The 20,727-nt window shown below is 47.8% G+C and overlaps 1 protein-coding gene across 1 annotated transcript in view; it reads left to right on the forward strand.

The window, feature by feature from the left end:
• Positions 1–11,156, forward strand: part of ITPR1 (inositol 1,4,5-trisphosphate receptor type 1) — a 170,770-nt gene extending 159,614 nt beyond the window's left edge. Inside the window, exons 61-62 of the mRNA XM_074914301.1 lie at positions 4,866–5,027; positions 9,783–11,156. Coding sequence (XP_074770402.1) covers positions 4,866–5,027; positions 9,783–9,869 — 249 coding nt within the window. The 3' untranslated portion in view covers positions 9,870–11,156. The remainder of the gene's footprint in view (positions 1–4,865; positions 5,028–9,782) is intronic.
• The last annotated feature ends 9,571 nt before the right edge of the window (positions 11,157–20,727 follow it).

The following is a 20,727-nucleotide window of genomic DNA, read 5'->3' on the forward strand; positions in this document are numbered from 1 at the left end:
TGTCCTGCCCAGCGGATCGTGGTGTAACACGTCCTACTTAAAATGTAGAGCTAAACAGCCAGAAGTAGGTTGCTGTGGGGAAGCGGCACTGGCCTTTCGGCAAGAGTAAGGAGATCGCCCTCAGGGTTTCCCACCGCAGCCGTCTGCCTCGGTTGCGTCCAGCCGGGTGATGCTTGGTGGTGTAACTTCACCACTCGGCTCGAGTCACCCACAGCAGAGCTGTCACGGGGACGTACAGGGGAATCACTTCATCCAGGGACACGGTCACCTCCCACCTTGGGAAATGGTGTCTGTTGTCCAGGCTCTCTGCTCTGCACCTGTGTAAAAGCCACTTAGGCATTTAATCTGTGGCGACAGTGAAAAAGGAGACGATTATACCGTTAACCTCATATTGTCAGCCTCCTGTTTAAAGACATGGTGTGTCTGAGGATTTGAAAATCTTCTTAGTGTGGAGGGGGGATGCTGCCAAGTACTGCTGTTCATGGTGAGGGGAGAAGTGTGGCTTGGTGTGGAAGAAGTGATGGTGAGCCCTTTGCAGAAGGGAGAGAGAACCTGACGTGGGGCTTTTTCCAGGAAGCACAAGAAAGAACCAAGAGGAGTTTCGTCTCACCACAAACAAAAAAAATAATTTTCAAAGCGCTTCACAGAGCTGTTTATTAGCGGTATAGGTATGATTTTTCACAACAAATGACAGAAACTGAAATTCGCTGCTGCTGCTTTCTCCTACTAAACAAGGGCTGCTGGGCAGCCTTCTGATGGCAGGCTATAGGGATTTATTTTGACAAGCACTGAATTAGCCCTTCAGCACCCCATAAATATTAGGCACAGGGGTGGCTGAGTAAACAGGGACCCAGAAGAGGAGTGGTGACTTCCTCGGGGTGACCAGCAGCGAGGACGAGCCATGGTCCCTGGCCGTTAGCGGCCGCCTCCTGCTCGAGGAGCAGAGCTAATGCATCTCTTGGCACAGCTCGCGTTGAGGTTGCCTCAGAAACCTTTCTTAGAATAAACTCTTCGGCAGAAGCAGGGAGGAGCAGGCGCTTCTCAGAATGAATTGCATCTGCATCATGCAGCGCCGCTTCCTCTTTTTCAAATTTCCAATCGTGGACGGTCAGCATCGCCCCCATGTCTGAGATTTAATGATGTTTGTTTTACAAGAGGGACTTTTCCAACTTTACCTAGAAAAGAGTTAACCCGAAACCCCAGCGCTTGTGGTTAGCCAGCTTCCGTCAGTGGCTTTAGTCAGTCAGTCAGTTCATCTGTTGAAGCAGAGGAAGCTGCGACTGTGACGGGAAGAAGGAGCTGATGCAGCCCAGGATCCTGGTGCCTCCGCTTGCAGGAGGACCGCAGCAGACAGTGCATAACTGTGTTGGTATGCGAGGTGCCAGCAGCCGGGGAGGGAGCGCGGCGGGACGAGGGACAGGCGGGGAAAAAGGCATCAAAGGGCAGCCTTTCCCTTCACAGCTCACTTGGTGCCTCTAAAACCCTCCCAAACCCCCAGTGAAGGCTGCATCTTTAAAGGCGCCCTGGTGTTCAGTTAAAGTTCAGCAGAAACTAGATCATGACGATATAAATCTTTTATTCAGCCTCGCGCAGAAGCGCGCTGCAGAGGCAGCGCTGCTGGCAGGCGTGGGGCTGGGAGCCGGGCTGGCTGCTGCACGCCGGCCCAGCGGGCTCGTCAGTGACTGACCTTTCTGCATTCCTCCTTATTTCCGTTTTCGCTGTCTCTGCTTGAGGCATCGTTATTTATTTATTCAACAGAAAACACCCCCGCAACGCCTTCCCCCCCACACCCCCTTCAGCAGTGCCAGGGCTGGGCGTTCGGGCAGAAGTGTGCGTTTCAGCAGGCTGGTCACATCCAGGTGCTCCAGCTTCTCTGCGGTGCTGGTGGAGGTTGTAGCAACAGGCTGAAGGTTTCCCATGCGAAGCCAGAGCAGAGGGGTGTGGGACTGCCAGTGCAGAGAGGAGGAGGAGGAAGAGGTGTGCCCCTGCGTGCTGGCAGCATCCCCGCTGCTCCCTCCAGAGAGGTCCCAGCTCAGCGAGTTCTCTGGTGCCCGTGTTACCTGCACTGATGCAATTCTACCAGCACGTCTGTCCCCACAGCTCCTCACCTCAGGGTTTTTGCCCAGGCTCTTTGGACATCCCCTTATTTTTTACTGGGTGGCAGCTGGATGCTTCCAGGTGTGAACTTTGGGTTTGACAAGCTCCATGAAACCTGAGCAGGAGCGCAGGTTAGGTTCAGCCCAGTGACAGGGCTGGCAAAGTGATGTGTATAGGTCCTTCCCTAAGCCTGGCCCTGCACAGAAAGTTTCCAGGTACTCCTGTTAACTCTTTCACAGATGGATCAGGACTGAGTAGGGATATTTGCCAGTTCCAGGCTCAAAAATGAGTCCTATCCTCACGGTTCAGAAGACAGCCCAGCAGGCCATGAGTCTTGTTTCCTTTTCACTTACCTTCTTTCTCAGCTTGTGGAGTTCACATGGAGGATTTTTGTTTTTAATCTTTCACCATTGCTATGAGAACTAGAGAGGCACTTGGCTTTCACTTGAAAAAAGCAACAAAGATTTCCCATACTCGGGTGACTTGGAGAGCTGGGACTTTCAGAAAGCCAGTGAGTGTGAAACTTGTGATGAGCCTGCAGAAGCCGTCAGTGCTACAGTGCTTGCTGGTGTGATTTCACCATCAGAGACTGGCTGTCACCTTCTCTCCCTGCAGTGATCAAGTTGCAGCCTCTGCAGCAGCTACAGCTTATATTGCAGAGTAATGCCAGAAAATATGTTGGGATATTCATCAATAAAATGTTGCAGCCAGGGAAAGATGTTTCCAAGTCCTGCTCCCCTCGTCCCCTTCATCCTTCACACAGATGGGGCTTGGGAGCACTCTGGGGATGGGCTCAGAAAACTCACCTCTTTGGGACCAAGTAAAATAACAATATTTCTACAGCAAGTAAGGAGTGGGCAGGAGCTTCAGGGCTCTGCTGTTGCATCTGCCTAGAAACCTCAGGATGTGGACCTGAGAGCCCAGGCAAACCTGCAAATATAAATTGTGTTTTAGTCTAATTTACCTTGTCCTTGAAAACCTCTCGCCTGGAGGAGAGCAGGGAAGGGAATAGCAGTTGGTTTGGTTTGTTTTCCCTGGGTGGGGGGGAAATAATTTGAGGGGGAAGTGCTGGACCTGAGCACAAGTGAGGAGCTTGCCCTCTCTTCCCTAACGAGGGTTTTGCTACGGCTGAAAGAACGCAGTGAAATCTTGCCTGTTGCTACTATTAAATTTTAATTGTGGACTGTTGTTTCCTAAAGTCAAAAATATTTTGGCACTTGCCTTGATAAAGGCATATTTTTTGTACATATATTTTTTTCTTTTACTAGCAGAAACCATCTGCCCTGTAAACAGAGATCAGGAGAAAAAAGCCTTCCTGGCAGTTTTGCATCATGTGGGAATCCTGTGGTGCGCTGCATGGGAAAGGGCCTGCTTTCTGCCTTTAATCTCGGCAATAGTAAACTCCAGGCAGATCAGAAGCAACTAATTTAAGATGATGAGTCTTGGCATCGCATCTGAATTGCAGAAAGGACGTGACTGTAACTCTCAGTAGAGGTGCACAGCCCTGATCTAAACAGGATGGATGCTCCTGGGAATGAGTGAGCGGGGGGGGGGGGGGGGGGGGGGGGGGGGGGCAGCGCAGAGAGATGAGGAGCAGGTTCGAGTTAGAGATTTAGGCAGGGAATGGCAAAAAGCCAAAGAGTTTGCAGTGTTGCAGAAATAAGCTGTAGGTTTAAGTGAGAGAGCCCAGCTAAGAGCCTGGCCTGTGAAGCGGGGCGTTCTTTGGTCGCTGTTAATCAGTGATGTTGATCGATCTCTGGTTTGGGACACTGTTAATCCAGTAACCTATTACCGTTTTATCTGGTCCGTTTATAACGTTACCAGTTCTTGCAGTGGCACCTATGAGAGTGCACACACATCCTTACCCTATCCAGCGTTAGTTCAACTTCCCCTTCAGAGAGTCTCTCCAGCGTGGGAAGAGAACCGAAGTAGATAGGAAACCAGTTCAGTCTTGAAATATAAGGTGCCAAGATGTGGTATGCACCCCTCCTCCTCTTTTGTGGCTTTCTATTCCGTTCCCGCTTTTATTTTTAATGTCGGTGGCATGTACGTGAGTGTATGTGTGAGCCTCTGCGTACGTACTAATAAAACAGAGCATGTGTGCGCTGAAGTTCCTGACTTTAACTTAAACATGGAATATTAGAGAATCTGTATGCATGAATGAAAACTTAATTATAAGCAATTCATTGCAACTTAATATATCTCACATTTTAGCCTGAACTAGCTGGTCAGAATATGAATTTTTTCCTTTTTTCTTTTTCATTAAAACGGAAGTATTTTCAACTATTTCCAAGTAGAACATAGTTTCTTTCCTTAGAAAGCACAGCCAAACTTTGCTTGACCAAAAAAGCAAACCAGCTGTATCAGCAGAAAATCTTCAGCAAAAAGAAGTTAAAAGACTAAGGTGGCAGCAGATTTCTAGCACTAGAAAATGCTTGCCCAGATGTGAAATCCGGGCTGATTTAATGTCCAGTGTTCATGTATTACACTGAAGTCTATCTGAAGAAGAAATGGCTGGGCAGAGTGAGTTGCTGGAAAGGAAAACCAACAATAAGCAGCCTTAATTTTCAGTGGTTACGTCTGAAGTGCCTCGTCGCCTCTAGCAGGCGATTTTGCAAACTTCGCAGTAAGATGCAGATGCAAATAAGTACAGAGCTTGTATCTGAGGAATGTCCCCGCGTGGCATTAAAGATCTGTCTGCACTCAGCCACTCGGGTGCAGGTTTTCATTTGGCAAACACTAATTGTGAACTCGTGTCTGATTCTCAGGAGAGAAACCTGGACTGGTTCCCCCGGATGCGGGCCATGTCGCTTGTGAGCAGCGACTCGGAAGGAGAGCAGAACGAGCTGAGGAACTTGCAGGAGAAGTTGGAGTCCACTATGAAGCTTGTGACCAACCTCTCTGGCCAGCTGTCAGAGCTTAAAGATCAGGTAAGGGAGAGCTGGCTGTGAACAAAGCTGATGTTTTACAGCTCTGTGTCTTCTGCAAACCCTGTGAAGTTTTTCTAAAGTAGGTTGTGTATAGGAAAGAAGTGAACGAACAATATGTCCTGAAGCCCTGTACCCCAGCTGACCTGCCTGGTGGCACTAACCAAACCAGTGTTGTCCAAAGTGGCACCTCCAGAAAGGGAAAACTTGCATTAAAAATATCAAAGCTGAAGTTAACTTCAATCAGTCATCACTGGTGCAGGCACCCTCTATATATAGGTGGTGGTGGTGGTTGTTGTTACAGGTTTTAACCCTAAGACCGTAGCACGATCCTCTAAGTCAAGAGGGTTTGATACTGATAGAAGCGCTGTGTTGCTGCACGGACCTCAAAACCCACTGAGAAACTGGATAAATACTTGAGTGGTTAGCTTGCCTTGGCCTCCTCCATGCTATCGCTGCGCTGATAATGCAGATACAATTTGGCTGCTGTCATGCTTTCAGCTGCAGCACAGAAAGACATACCCACAGAAATGTTTTGCATTGCAGCATGTTTTGCTGCTCCTTAGCACATGAAGGCTGCATCAACCTCTGAGTATTTTTTTTGGTGCACCAGTTTTTCTGCAGTGAGAGTTTTGGGACGTGTGTTTAACTTTTGGTTTGGCTTGAGGGGATCATGGGGAGTGTTCCCAGGCCAAACCCAGCAATGGCTTTGTGAAAGCCACAGAGGCAGCGGGGATTTATTCCCTGTTGTCCATAGGGATTACAGCCTAACTGGAAGTGAAAAGGAAAACGCTCTTGCCTGCCCTGGTGAGAGCTGTCTGTGGCAGCAAAGTGACTATCTGCTTATCTTTATGGATTAATAACCTGAGCCAGATGGTTCAATTACTTAAGTTTATATAGATATTGGCACTGGGCAAAATGAATTGCGGACTTGCACACGATGGTATCCCAGGGCAGTCGATGGAATCGCACAGGGCAGGAATGGCCAACAGATTTGGTTCGTTATCTTTTCAGATGCGATCTGCCTACCATAGCGCAGTTGGCACGACTCTCTCCAATACTAATCCGATTCCTGCTTCCCATCTCTGCTCCGGGTTGGCTAGGTCTCTCTGTAAGCCGGTTATCTTCATGGAGATGTGAGTCTCTGGAAGCCAGTATTGACTCAGATCCCAGCTCCCTGCCTTCCGATCACGCTCTGCATTTCTGATGGAGCTGGGCCCTTTTACCCGACACCCCGCAGAGCACAAGGAAGGGATTAATGTGTAGGATTAAAAGCAGCAAACCTTGCTGCTCTTGGCTGTAATTAGTTTTCAGCCACTGTGCCATGGACCCCCTTGCCCTAGTTGGTTTTGAGGATGGAGGATAGAGGCAGTTGCTCTTTTGTCTGTGTTTTAATACTTGCTGGGTAGTGGTTTTGCTGTTTTGCCTGGATACAATTATCTTGAAACATGCGTCTTACGTCTTCTTGTTGAAGAGTCTGACTCAAAGTGGTCTGCAGTCACCAGGAGTCTTTCCATCAGCCACAGCCAGCTCTGGATCAGGATGCATTTATTTCTGAAGCTTGCAGCTCTTGGCTGACCAAGCACTAAAAACCCTTCTCGCTCTTTGTGAAAATAAGAATGAAGGATTTAGCTTTTAGAGAGCTATTTGACTGTAAAAGCAAAAGAGGAAACCAGCTTCATTAATGTTGCGATAGCTTTTAGGAATTCCCCTAAGTACCATTATTGAGGGCGCTGCTTAAGCTGCAGGATGCTCCAATTATGTGACAAAACCAGTATATCCCTCCTCCTGATCAGGAACTGTCTCCAGGAAAAGGAACTAACTCAGGGAACTTTTATTTGTATTTATTTTCTTGTAATTAAATAAAGGGAAAACCTCTCATTCATTTGCTCTTCAAGCTCGTTGGGGTTCTGGAGACTGTAATTGTTAGAAACTGAAATCCAGCGTGCCTGGGCATGCTTTCACAAAGAAGTGAACCAAGAGCCATTAAAATCTTGGTCACTTTAATTCTGTGCGAAAAGATGACAACATAATCGTCTGCAATAGCAGGGGATTAGATGTAATCATCCAGAAGTCCTTCCCAGCGCCGTCCTCTGATGTCCGTGAGTGTGAGGCGTCTCTAACAGACGCTGGCTTCTCGCTCAGGACGGGACCCCTGACCCCTGGTGCCGCCAGCGTGCCTCGCTGCTGGAGCCGCTGCTCAGGTTGCCTGTATCGTGCCCGGTCGGTATCGTGCTCCTGCACTCCACACGTGCCCTGCTCCTGTTCCCGGAGTTAACTCCAACTCACACGTAACCTTTGGAGCTAGGCAGCCTGCGTCTGGGCAGTTACATACGATTATCAGAGAGGCCGGCTTGACTCAGATGAACTTCAGGCCCCTTGGTTTCATTTTTTCATCCTGTCAGCATTATTCCAGTGGCTGGCAGCTCCCTTGCAACATGCTGTGCATAGCTCTGATTGCGTTTTAGGCCCAGGTGTACAGTTGCTGCAGCTGTAAAGCTTTTTCAAGAGATTCACTCTCCAGGTAAATGTGATAGAGATTAAAGTTGCTCTATCTTGCAGCTCTGTGCCCTCCAGACAAGCATTACGCATCTTGCAGGATTAATAATGTTCTGCATCAACATTGCAATCACATTTCTCTCTCTGCTTTACACTTGGTTGCGTTTTTCTTCCCTTTTTTTAAAAGGCACATCTTCTGTGTACACCTGTGTCAGGGTGCACCATCCATTTTTCTATGCAGCATGAAAAATAACTATTACAGTCCCTTTTCACTGATATCTTTTTCCATTTTTATTTAATTTGTCTTCCGAATCAGTTTATTGGCTGTGTGAAATCACGGCTCTTAGTTTGCTCAGTGAAACTAATTAGTGTAAATTTTAAAATGAAGTCCTCGTTGCCTCTTTGCCTTTCCAACTTGTAGGTTATCGTCGAAGCAGTTTAAAAAAGCCCCAGCTGGTTCAGCAGGGGAGTAGTCTGTGTGTGAGACCAGAGAGCGATGGGAAGGCCCCTCTCCTCCTGCTCCCATTTGCCTGTGAAGCGTTACAAGCCTTTTGTGAAAATAGACTTCCAGAAATGTGGCACAGAGGACTGGGAGGTGTGACCCATCCTCGTGAGGCTGCGGTCATCTTCCTGGAAAGGTACAATAACAGTTCTGCCTCCCTTGGGTCAGCCGATGAGCAAGGCGCTGGGCTGCAGTTGAGTTTAATTATGGTTTCAAGAGGAATTACCGTATTTCAGTCCTTTCCCCAGTGGTTAAACGAGTGTAATTATACCCAGCTAGCCTGAGTGGAACCAGCAGTGTGTGCAGTGCTGTACAGCCCACGGGACATGGAGGAGCCTTTTGAAGGTTGCCCAGAACTGCCTGTTTTGACCAATTCCTTTCCCCACAATGAGCTCCAGACCTAGGGTAGGCCACTGGCCAGCTGCCCCACCATGCCAGGCACCCCGTGCCAGAGATGGGAAGGCTATTCATCACTAAAACTGGAGTCTTTAGACAAATGTGTTCAAGTGCATAGACAAATACCTTCAGGTGTGTGCTACAAATAAACTGAATGTGCAAATGTGCTGTCTCCCTTCTCCTGGAGTTACTTCCATAATCCTATTGGCTGACATTTGGGATTAAGTACCTGAAAATTGAAAAAATTAAATGGTTGTGGATGGAGATGTTACAGGAAAAGCCTTGCAGGGGACTCCATGAATTCTCTTGAAGAAAAATACTCTCAATTGTATCTTATGCTTGAATGAAAGATGACTTTTCGGGGTGAATGCGCCTTCAGGACAGGTTTTCCCGTGCACAGGCGTGCAACGGCGTGGTTGTGATTTTGCACGTTGTGGGGGCTCTCAGTAGAGCCCGGGTGCTTGAGGAGTGATGTTGGGCTCCCCTCGCCTCAGTGGTCCAGGGCGAAGGGCTGCCCTGGCATCCTCCTTGGCACGGCTGCTGCAAGCCACCCCTCGCCTTGCCTCCTCTGAAGCCGAGATGTGGTGGCAGAGGGAGCTATGAGGAGCCTGTGGTGATCCAGCTGTTTGCTGCCAGAGACCCTGCCCACACCAGAGTTGGTCCTTGCGTGGCGTGTCGGCTTACACTAGTTGTCAGAAACCTCCCCAAAAAAGGGTGTGGAGAACTGGATTGTGACCATTTTTCAATGTCAGTAATAAAAAACGACGATCCATTTTCAGGTCGTGATTGCACTAATTGGGAGGAGTGTTATTTTATCTGATGGGAAGTGCTGCCAAAGGTTTGGTTGTCTGGCAGTGAGGTGGTTAACCTTGCGTCTTGGCTTTTGGCAGATGGAGAGGGATGTTGGCTCACTCCTGCTGAGAGCAGGAGCACTCGAGTCTATTCCAGCAAAGACAAGGGTATTCCCAGGCTGACTTGAGGGCTCGCCCCTTTTTTCTGTCCTCTGCGTCTTGTCTGCCTTGAACGTTGGACCAGTGACAAAGAATTTCTGACAGGGGAGGTTCCTGAGAGCTGCTCTCTGCGCTAATTCGTGCTGCCCGCCTGGCTCTCCCGAGCAATTTTCTTGCAAAACAGTAGTCAGCCTCCCGAGCAAGTTCATGGACGTCCCCGATCAGTGCACGAGACAGGGCTGCAGTTGCCTCTCTCATCTATTAGCGCTTGGCAGAGTGGACAGAGGAGCATTATGTGTAGAAAGTGGGTTTCAGAGTAAACGCTAACCACAACAGGCAGCGCTGGGTCCTTCAGTGAGCTGACGCACAGGAAGCGTCTAGGCCTAATGAGCAAACTTTTTAATTTTCCAGATGACGGAGCAGAGGAAGCAGAAACAGCGCATCGGTCTCCTAGGACACCCTCCGCCCATGAATGTGAACCCGCAGCAACCGGCATAAGTCAGAAGGGTCACTTACCCCTCTCGCAACAGCGCCAATAACGCTCCCCCAGAGCTCAGATCCAACCACTGAGGCTGCTTCTGTGTACGTTCGGTTCATTTTGTAAATAACCTGTTTTTATACTATATGTATATGACTGCTACTATATAAAGTTTTGGGCATATGTATTGTAATTAGAACCGTTGGCACGGATGGAGGTTAAACTTTGTGCCAAAACTATCAAAATTGCCTTTTTCTTGGAAGGACTAAAGAGAGCACCTGAATTGCACTTGAAAAGAATATTTGACTATGTGACATGTATTTTGTATTTAAAAAAAAAAATAGAATAGCTAGTATTTATGTTTTTATACAATTGTGCAATATGAATTATGCAATCACAATATATTTGTAACTCCTGAATGTCCTAAAAGGGAGTGCACATCTTTGAATCTGGTGTGTTAGTACAATGTAATAAATGGTATAAAATTACAGGTGTAAATGAGGCTGCTGCAAAATTGTGTAACTGGTGATTTTTCATACCCTTGGACATTTTTGTACCATGTGTGTAAATATCTTGCAATGCCATATCTGTTGCCTCTTCCTCCCAGAGAGAACACTGGGAATCCCTGAGCTGTTAAATTGGTATCAATTAAAGCAAAACATTACTTTGAAGCTTCCAAATGAGGAAAGCAGGAGGTATTTTTCAAGTGACTTCTTCAAAGTACTGAGGCTAGAAGAGCTCAGATACCAGGTTTTTTAAATGCTAAGATTTCTTAAAGGGAACTTTTTATGCAAAATGAAGCTTGAGATGAGGATGCGCTCCTGGTGAGTCGGTGCAGTCTCCTACGGGCATTTCATGCCACGACACCTAAAACCTCTCACGAGGCTGTCCAGGCTTTGCGTTCTCAGAGTGTAGGATCCTTTCCTTTTATTTTTTTGTTAAGAGACCTACGTGCCTGCTACAGCTGTAGCAAACAGGCATTGCACCGACTGTCCCGTTAGGACCGTAGCTGAGCACTGACATGTGTAATGCTTGTGAGAGAGCCACTGGTTTGAGGTTGGTCTGTCCCACCCGTCCTCTCTCTCTCCCCCTCCATTCAGTCACTTTCTTTGGTTTCTGATTCTAGCAAGTATGAAAGGCGACTTGGTTTGTTGGTTTTTTTTTCTCCAATCCATTGCATAGTTTTATACATGGACCTCATTTTACAGAAGCTAACTTCTCTGCAATACTGTCTACAAAAAAAGGAAAAAAAAAAGCTACAGAGCTATGAAAATTTGTAAATGCATAAATATAGGTATTTAAATAAATGATGCAAAATACTCTACAGTCAGAGGCTGCTGGTGGTTTGTCTCCCTTCTCCAAGGGGGTGTGTGGGTGTGTTTGCTGCTGTGCTTGCCCACGCACCCTGGAAAGCCGAGTTGCAGGTAAGGACAGTGCTTTTCCCCCTTCCAAGAGCAGCAGGGGCAGAAGTTGGTCTTTTAATACCAGAGCAAATCCTTCCTCCTCTGGCAGCGAGAGGCACTGGTGTCCCAGGAACCTCACTGCGATCACTGCAATTTTGGGTACTACAGAGCCTTAAACTGATATTTTAGGACTGTTGCCCTCAAACTGGAGTGTGTGGATTGGAGAAAAACAAAAAAACCCCATCCCACTCCAGCTCCCAAGTATCGTGTGTGCAGGAGTGTTGCTCATTATGTGTATTTGATTAAGATGTAGCAGGAACTACCTGGTACAATTAATCATCTTGTGCGCACAACTGTCTGAGAAGGGTGCGTCTCCCCGCCACAGGTCATCACCAAACGTCAAAGCGAGCGCAGCCGAGGGGCGAGGGAGGGAGGGAAGGCAGCCTGACCCGCAGGCTCCCAGTCAGAGATTCATTGCTGAGATTGTGACTTTTTAATCCATACATATCCTGGTAAATCTGTTTTATCATATCCACTTTCCATACATATCCTGGTAAATCTGTTTTACTCCCCTCTGCAGCAAGGTGTATGCAGAGGGAGCGTGATGGATGCGACAGCCATCGGCGTTGTGCAATGAAGGAGCAGGATTTCATTTTCTCTGAGCGGCAGAGACATGTATCTGACTCACTTCTTCCCTCCGTGCCATCCAGGGATAAGCAGACACACACAAATTTGTCAGGCTTCCCGGAATCTCCACCAGTCAGGTGAGGGGGAGGAGGCTGCAGCGCAGCCTGGGAGAGCAGCCGCTTCAAGAGGGCATCCATACAAATGCTCAACGTTGCTTCATCTTTACCTTAAAAAGGCAAAAACACCAGGCACTTCAGCAAAAGCACAAACCCCGGCCTGTGCGGTGATCCGTGTGAAAATCAGGTGTTTTCACGTGTGGTTGTCCTTTCCCAAGAGATGAGGGGAGATGCAAAAAGCGGTGGTTGATTTTCTGTCCCTCTGGTACAGCTGCAGCACGGCGACTGAAGCAAAGCACAACCTCCGCCCTGAGAGCAGCACGGAGCCGCGGCACGGGGCGGGTGCGTTGGCTCTGGGGGGGACTGCGTGACCACACTTTTTCTCCGGCTGTATTCGCTCCTGCTCAACAGCACCAGTTTACTGCCACCTTCCTCCCCTGCATCAACAAACAAGTCATCCATTTCTGCCAATTCATTATTGCAATGAACTTTCATGCATAACCATCACCCATTTTTACAGTTTTCTTCTTTCGCTATTTGGTTTTCAAGATTTCTTTGGATTTTTTTTCATTCTGGTTGCATCGTTCTGGATGCGCTGAACTCCTCTGCCTGCCATGGTCATGGCAGCGGAGGTGAGGAATGGAGAAAACTCTCTTCTGGCTGGCAGCAGTTTTGACCGTGCAGCTTCCCAGGTTAATGACTGTGTAAGGGTTTTCCCGTTTTGGAGCAAGATCTGGCACCTCATGACAACTTGCCATTGACCTCAAGGAAAAGCTGCATGAGGGCTCTGTTTAATGCCATATTTTGGGTATACTTTTCCACAAAAGCTGAGTATCTCTTTTAATCACAAAAAGTTCACAATTTGTGGATTCTCAAGTGGAAAAAAAAACCTTCAAAACCTGAGATTAGCATCTGTAACAATGCCTTTAATTTCTTTAGACCAAGACCTAGGAAGCTGAGCATCACCCCTGGAGCTGCTGAGAGGTTTTTGCGGTTGTATTTGTCAGGCTCATTGAAATGAACTGAACATGGGGAATCCTTCAGCAGTGCTGGGGTTGGTGTGTGCTGTTAATTGGCAACTTCAAGTAACAAAGCCAGCACTTACAGCAGTGTGGACGGGGCAAGGGAGTGGACGGTCACAGAATCAGAGAATCACCTATGTTGGAAAAGACCTTGGAGATCATCCAGTCCAACCATTAACCTCACACTGACAGTTCCCAACTACACCAGATCCCTCAGCGCTATGTCAATGCGACTCTTAAACCCCTCCAGGGATGGGGACTCCAACACCTCCCTGGGCAGCCCATTCCAATGCCCAACAGCCCCTTCTGGAAAGAAATGCTTCCTGATATCCAGTCTAAACCTTCCCTGGCACAAATTGAGGCCATTCCCTCTTGTCCTATAGTTTGTTACTTGGTTAAAGAGGCTCATCCCCATCTCTGTGCAACCTCCTTTCAGGTAGCTGTAGAGGGTGATGAGGTCTCCCCTCAGCCTCCTCTTCTCCAGACTAAACCCCCCCAGTTCCCTCAGCCGCTCCTCGTACGACCTGTGCTCCAGACCCTGCACCAGCTCCGTTGCCCTTCTCTGGACACGCTCGAGTCACTCAATGTCCTTTTTGTAGCGAGGGGCCCAAAACTGAACACAGGAATCGAGGTGCGGCCTCACCAGTGCCGAGTACAGGGGTAAGATCCCTTCCCTGTCCCTGCTGGCCACGCTATTGCTGACACAAGCCAGGATGCCATTGGCCTTCTTGGCCACCTGGGCACACTGCTGGCTCCTGTTCAGCCGGCTGTCAATCAATACCCCCAGGTCCCTCTCTGACTGGCAGCTCTCCAGCCCCTCCTCCCCAAGCCTGTAGCCCTGCTGGGGGTTGTTGTTGACATTCCTCTCAATAAGGAGCCCACACGTTGCAGTGGCCAGGACGAGGGCGACTCTGTGCTCCAGCACCAATGGCCCAGCACTGGGTGTAGGGCAAGGAGAGCTGGTGAGGCAGAACCCCTCCAGAGCGGGTGTCAGGGTGACAGCAGGACCCCAGCAAGGGGGGTGCTGCTGGGAAGAGGGTAGCTTGCTCCTGGGTGTAGGGCAGGGTGCAAATAGGTACAGAAGGTGCCTGCTCAGCTCCAGCTGATGCCCCTAAAGCCCTTCTGGAGGGTCTCTTGGTTTGGTCCCACCTTCAGAAAAAATGGTGTGGGCATGCTGGAGGGGGAAAGTAAGGATTTCTGGATTTGGGAAAATCTTGTGAGGAACTGGGATTATGTAGCCTAGAAAATGGGGAAGGTGGAAGGAAGGAAGGAAGATCTCTCTCCTATCAGAGCGAAGGCAATGTTTGCTGGGGATGTAAGGAGAGCGACCCACTCAGCTTAACCCAGGAGATTTAGGTTTGACACAGTGGGGAGCTTCTGGACTCTAAAAATGCTTCACTGACATCCAATCAAATTAATGATTTGGTGACACTGACAGATGGCAGTCAGCATCAGAATCAGATTGAAACTGGGGAGTTCCACCTGCCTTGCATGCACCTGAGATTGCTTTGCTTGGAATCAGATTTCTTTAGGCAGGACTGCTGTATGTTAAAGTTTGGGAAGACAATTATTTTGTCTTTTAAATAAGAACTTTCATTCAAGGTGAAAATGAAAGTGACCTTCCGAAGAGGAAGGAACAGAAAGAATCTACCAATTTTGCTAATAATGGAAAGTCCTAGAGGGGAAGGATCTCCGTGTATTCTTCAATTTGCATGAATGGCTGAGTCTGTGGATGAGAATTTTCTTCGCTAATGAAGCAGCTGACACGCTAATCAAGGCAATGCAAATAACTGCTCCGAAAGCACAGCCGTGGTGCCGCGGCCCCAAGACCACCACAATGGCAAATTCAAACCTCGTCCTCAATTTTGCAGCAAATTGGCAGAGGGCAGGACAAAGGAGCCAGGATTACAGACTCTGTGCTCGCGGCAGGGACTCGCGATGGGGCGCGTGTGATGGATACCTCGTTACATAATGGGGTCTTGATTGATACCGTGTTGGGAAAGTCATAATATAGTTCCATATAACAATTCAACTTCTCTCCCAGAATGGGAAATGCTCCTACACACATGCTTAATAGGGTTTTTTAAATTGCCCATTGTATTTCTGAACAAGAGAAACTTATTTGGAGTACTTTCCCTTTTACATCTCCAACATAAGCATCTGAAGACATTGCCATGCGTGTTCTTTGCATTCCTACAGCCTGGCTTGCTGTTCTTCCAGGCAGCTATATGATCACCCAAAGCAAGGTGTTAACAGGATGCCCATGAAGTGAACCCATGCCAAAACATCCAAAAGGAGTACTGCATCATGTAGCTGCTGTGGCACAGGCCACAGACAGGCCATAATCATGACTGATTAGGGTGGCTCCCTGTTTTAATTGGAGACTACTTGGCTTTGAGCCGATGTGATTAGGTTCTGACATGCTGCAATGGAAGTTCAGTCCTGAACTGTGAATTTCCTGGCCCTGAACAGTGTAGAGTGTCACCTTCACATTGAACGTGGTGCATTTACTTTTACAAACAGACTGACCCATGTCACTAATCTTTGAACTTGGTCAGCACGCGATGTTGATATTTGGAGTAAAATCAGTACAAATACTCCACCTCTGTAAAACTGTCATTTTAACTGAGCCATAAGGAGTAACTTCTGGAGAGATGCAGTACTTCTGTGTCCAATTTTTTTATTTACTACCTTTCCAACCTTTTTTCAGACTAAACATGTTAATGAGATGAATGTCAAAGCCACCCACAAGTAAACTGAGTTGTCCCATCCAGTAGGCTAATGTTGATTTGTTTTTAGTAACTCGTGAGGATGCTGGAAAACCCCTATAAAGATTTCATTTTTAACAAAAAGTACCAAAAACTCCACCAGTTTTGCATCACAAAGTAGTGGTTAAAGTAAAGATTTGAGTAAAGCAGCATGTCTGTGGTTTTTGTGGGTGGATGCATCTCGGAATGACTATCAATCTGTCAGAGGGGAGATCTGCATGTCATCTCTGCATATGACAAGCAAAATCTGCAGTGACAAATATCTTTCCAGTACTCAGCTGCGTTGTGAGCCTCATACCCCTCCTGCCATCCATAATAGTGAAGTCTTGTCAGCACGTAGTGTATGAGCCCACTTTTTTTTTTTTTTTTTTAAACTGAGACAAACTGAGGAAGGAAAGACAAATATGGAGCAGTACTCTGAAGATGCAATCAAACCCCACTGCCAATGTGCTTAGTCATATAGAAATTCAACTCTGATATGCATACAGGAGATGCCACGCTGAATAGTTGTATTAGACCAGCTAGCCTACTTTTGGCATGCTCTCATGAGTTTTTGCGATGCTTCTCTGCTGCAGTTACGTGCATGAGTGGGACGCTTGGAAATGAAATTATGTAAAAAAGATGAGAACAACTCTTGACTGAATCAAAGGAAGTTTGAATATGGATGCAATTGGAACTGCACCTAGAAAAGTTCGCAGAAAGAAAACAGAAAATACTGCTTGATTTAGACTAACTGCTGGTAGGAAAAGGCACAAAACCTACAGCGCTTTTGCTGAATGTGATGAGGCCATAGAGACAGTCCCCCAGCTGTGTGATGCCATTGCTGCAGCTTGGCTCTGCTGGCAGCTGGAGCTTCTTCTTCCCGCGCTCAGGTCTCCATGGGGAAATGGAAGTGGTTTGAGGCAGTGCAATATGGGAAAAAGGTCTGAATTTTCAAAAATAATCACGAGATGGGAAAACCATGCTGTGCCTAGCTGAAGTCACAATCCCAGGACACACTGATGGTCTGTGTGAAAACAAGCTGACAGCTGGATAAATTGCCGTGAGGCAGGTGCTTCCCCAGGAGCAGCACAGGGCAGGAACAGCCTGACCTGCTGCAAGCCAGCCGTTCCATCCAGAAGAGCTGTCACGCTTCAGATCCCAGCTTTTTCACCCATTAGTCCTCAGCTGGCTGTTCTCACTCTGACAGTCAGTCCTTTTCTTTCTTTTTTTTTTTCCCCTTTCTCTTTGTTGTCTCATTTCGGGAAATGACTTTGCAGCTCTTGCTTGCCCAGAGCCCTTCCACTGCCTGGAAATGGTACCCGGTCCTGAGGGAAAGGACAGCAGCAAAGCCTGTTCCTGGGGCCTATTGAGGAAGCGGGTTTGTTTTCACTTTCTTTTCTAGCGCTAAGTAAACACACAGAGCACCAAATCTGAAGGCAGCGAAGAGTGGAATTGCGTATCTGTTCCATGTGTTTCAATATGACTCTTAAAATAGTGGAGATGCTGTGTTATGATTTCCATTCCGCTTGTGTCCATAATACTGTTTTTACCCAACAGAGATGGAAACACAATCTGTTAAGTCTGTAAGAAACTTTTACTTATGAATGACGGGAGCAAACATCGTGTACAATTAAATTACAGAAAGAAAATTATATCCCCTCAGTGTTAGCATACCTGAAAGTAGTTAAAAACTGCAGTTTGCCTCTATTTACACACCATGGGAGTTTTCACATCAGTTGAATCACAGGATGATTCATTATTCATAAATCAGAAGAACCATTATAATCAAGAAGCACAACTACCTGCAGGATCTAAATCATGGAGTATGTCCAAGTGGTTCCTGTGTCCAGCCCCATAACGGGTGGGTAAACTGCCCTACATTTTCGAGAACATCTCCCCATGAAGGTAAATTTGGTGTAGACCTTTGCAATGTGCCCCAGTGCCTCACTGCCTTTACTGGTAAATGTACTTACTGCCTTTACTCTAATTTTTGCAGCCATTGAATCTCATTTGCATATGAAAGGTGACCTCAATGGCTAGGAGATTTTTGCAGAGAGCAATCTAGATTGTGTCTGCTTAGATCTAGGATTGACAAGAGGACTGATCTATCTAAACCCAAAATGCAGATCCTCAGAAAGCCAGACTTAGCCCAAAGACACTCCAAAACCTATGGCTGCTCTGTGTCTGGAAGAAGCCAGGACTAGAGCTATGGAAAACCCAAGCAGTCAGGGCTGGATGGGCGGGAGGAGTTGTCCGCAGGGAAATGCTGCTGATGGGCTCATCCTGAATGTGCTCCCAGGCATCCGCTCTGCTACGTCAAGGAGCCTCTCTCCCAAAGGTGAGGTAGGCAACGAGGGCTTGCTCATTTTTTCACCTAAAATTAGGAAGTGGGAGGAATAGAAGGAAATGGTGGCCTCCAAAACCTGCTCAATGTAAATGTTGGGAAGGGAGATAGAAATGCAGATTCCTCACAGTGCCTTTGATGGCAGTGCCATCACAGCCGCTCTTAAGTTTCTTCGTGGTCCTGTGAAGATTTTCTGCATGGAGCCAACAGCATGGGTGCAGAGGATTCCCAGGATGGATGGTCCTGAAGGAGGGGGACCTGGCTTGCACCACCCTGAACAGAACAGTCCATTTTTTAAGGGAATGCTCTACCAACTAACAACTACTCCTCACCATTACCAGTGAGAAATCACCATTGGGACCTTCTCCCTGTGCCCTACCAGCTCCCTCTGAAGGGCAAACAGGAGGTGCTGCTGCTTGTGGGCAGCTCTCCGTTTTGTCAGAAAAGGTTTGGTGTGCTCCAGCCTTGAAGACTCAAACCCAGCAGGGACTGGATGAGCTCCCCAGCGCTGCAGGCACAAACCGAGGGCAAGTATTACGGGAAATACTGACGTGCCCGGGGAGTTGGAGCAAACGCAGGCAAGGACCAAGCAGAGTGGGGATTTGTGTCAGGCTGTTCGTGCTGACTCAGCCCACACACCTGTATCAGTCAGAGCCCCCTCTCTGGCAGTGACCAGCCAAAAAAGTGCTACCAGAGATCTGAGTCTGTCTTTCCTGGCCGGCTCCTCTATACCAAGTTACTGCCATCCTTGGGACAGTCTAAACTTTGACAACGCCTCACACCTTGCATGTGTCCAAGCCCCCGAGCCCTTACCTGTTTGATCTGATCAAGTGCATGTTTTCAGAGCCAGGACAGGGTCAGAACTGTTTAAAATGTAACAGAGAGCAGGGCCAGGTGCTAGAAATACTAATGGTACAACCTTGCTTCTGTTGGTACCTTCCTTCCAAATAAACATTTCCACAGCCAGAGCAGGGAGAATGCCACTGTCTTCTCCTGAAACTGTTCTGCTTTGCATCTGGTAGCATTTACTGGGCTGAAGGGAGTGGTGATAGCACTGGTAGCACTCCCGGAAGCAGATATAGGTGCAGTTGATATTTTAGTGAATACTGAATAAAAATACTTATCTGTTGCCAGGAGCAGGCACGGACAGCAAGGTTGCTGCACCCCTGAGCAGTATGCTGGCTGAACCTGGGGAACAATCAAGTGTTACAGGGTTCAAAGGAGTACACATATGATGTGGAATGAAGGAGCTCCTATCTCAGGGATCTCTTGACAGTCAGAGATTTTACCTGGAACAACCAGATTAAAATCTTCCCAGGGAATGAAAGGGCATTGTGCCCAGTCCCCACTCTGGGAGTGCTCTGTGTGGCTCTTCCACGCTGCTGCCCAGCGTGGACTGTGGTTTAGTTCCCACCTCGCCCCTGGGCAGAGCTCCCAGCTGTGAATCCAGCGTGGAAAAAGCAGCTCAGAGACTGGTCAGCTGCTGACCAGAGGCTACACCTCTGCCAGCTACTGCAGGAGGCTCTCCCGCCTCCGGCATACAACCACCCTTCTCTCCCCATTGCCTGTCTAGGAACCAAGACCCCATACTCGGGGTTTGAGATGGTGCCTACAAGCTAAGAAATGAAACACTCAAATTTTTGTTTTTCAGACCTTCTGTGAGTCTAGTTCCTAGTCTTTTTGTGGGTCTAGTACTCAGTCTGACAGGACAGGAGGGGAAAGTCTTGCTCCTTACCTGCATCCTCACCCTAATTCTTACCAATTGGAATTGTAAAGCAAAAAGGGAGATTACATACTTGTAAGATACCTACAGTGCTACCCCCTAAACTCTCTCCCAGATCCTCTCTTTGGGATAGGAGGGTTATCTCAGCCTATGCCAAAACCAAATTTTATATGGTGGAAAAAATAAGTAGGCAGAATGTTAAATTTTCCTGAACCAAAAAACCAGAGGCGGTGCATAAAATCGTGCAAGAGCAAGCCGGGCAGACAGAATGAATCAGAGGGACCAGTGACAACATGGAGGAGGAAAGCCCTTCTGGCAGCCAGCCAGGACGAGGCAGAGCTCCTATGGTGTGTATTCCCGCAGCATCCTACCCACCCAGCCTGACAAACCCTCTCAGGCAATAACGAATAACAGCGGGAACCTGGCAACCAGCGTCCCTCATCAGGTGGCTCAGCCGTCTCCTTTGGGGTGACTATCTGAGAGAGAATTGCTCTTAAATTCAGAGTTACCACGTTTTGGCTTGCACGGGGCAGACCTGTGATTCAAGTCTATCGTATATGAAAAGGAAGTATGCATGATGAATAACCATATAGTAACAGACCAGAAATATAAGGTTGCCACCTCCAGAAATGAAAAGCACCTGGTTTCAGTTCTAAATGCCCTCGAGCACACAGCTCAGCTGCTAATTGTTGCCAAAGGCAGGAAGAGGTATGGCCCCTTCACTGCTACCCTGGTGCACGAGCCGTTGCAGTCAACCTTCCCCGGCTGCAGGTTAAATTCAGCTGCCTCTCCCTGCTGAGTTGGTTATGCTCTGCACAGCTGCTGACCTGGCTCTTAACCTTCGTACATCATGTTTATGGTAACTATGGGATGACTGTTGTCTATAAATTATT

This window comes from Athene noctua, chromosome 10 (genome assembly GCF_965140245.1).
Source record: "Athene noctua chromosome 10, bAthNoc1.hap1.1, whole genome shotgun sequence".
Lineage (NCBI taxonomy): Eukaryota > Metazoa > Chordata > Aves > Strigiformes > Strigidae > Athene > Athene noctua.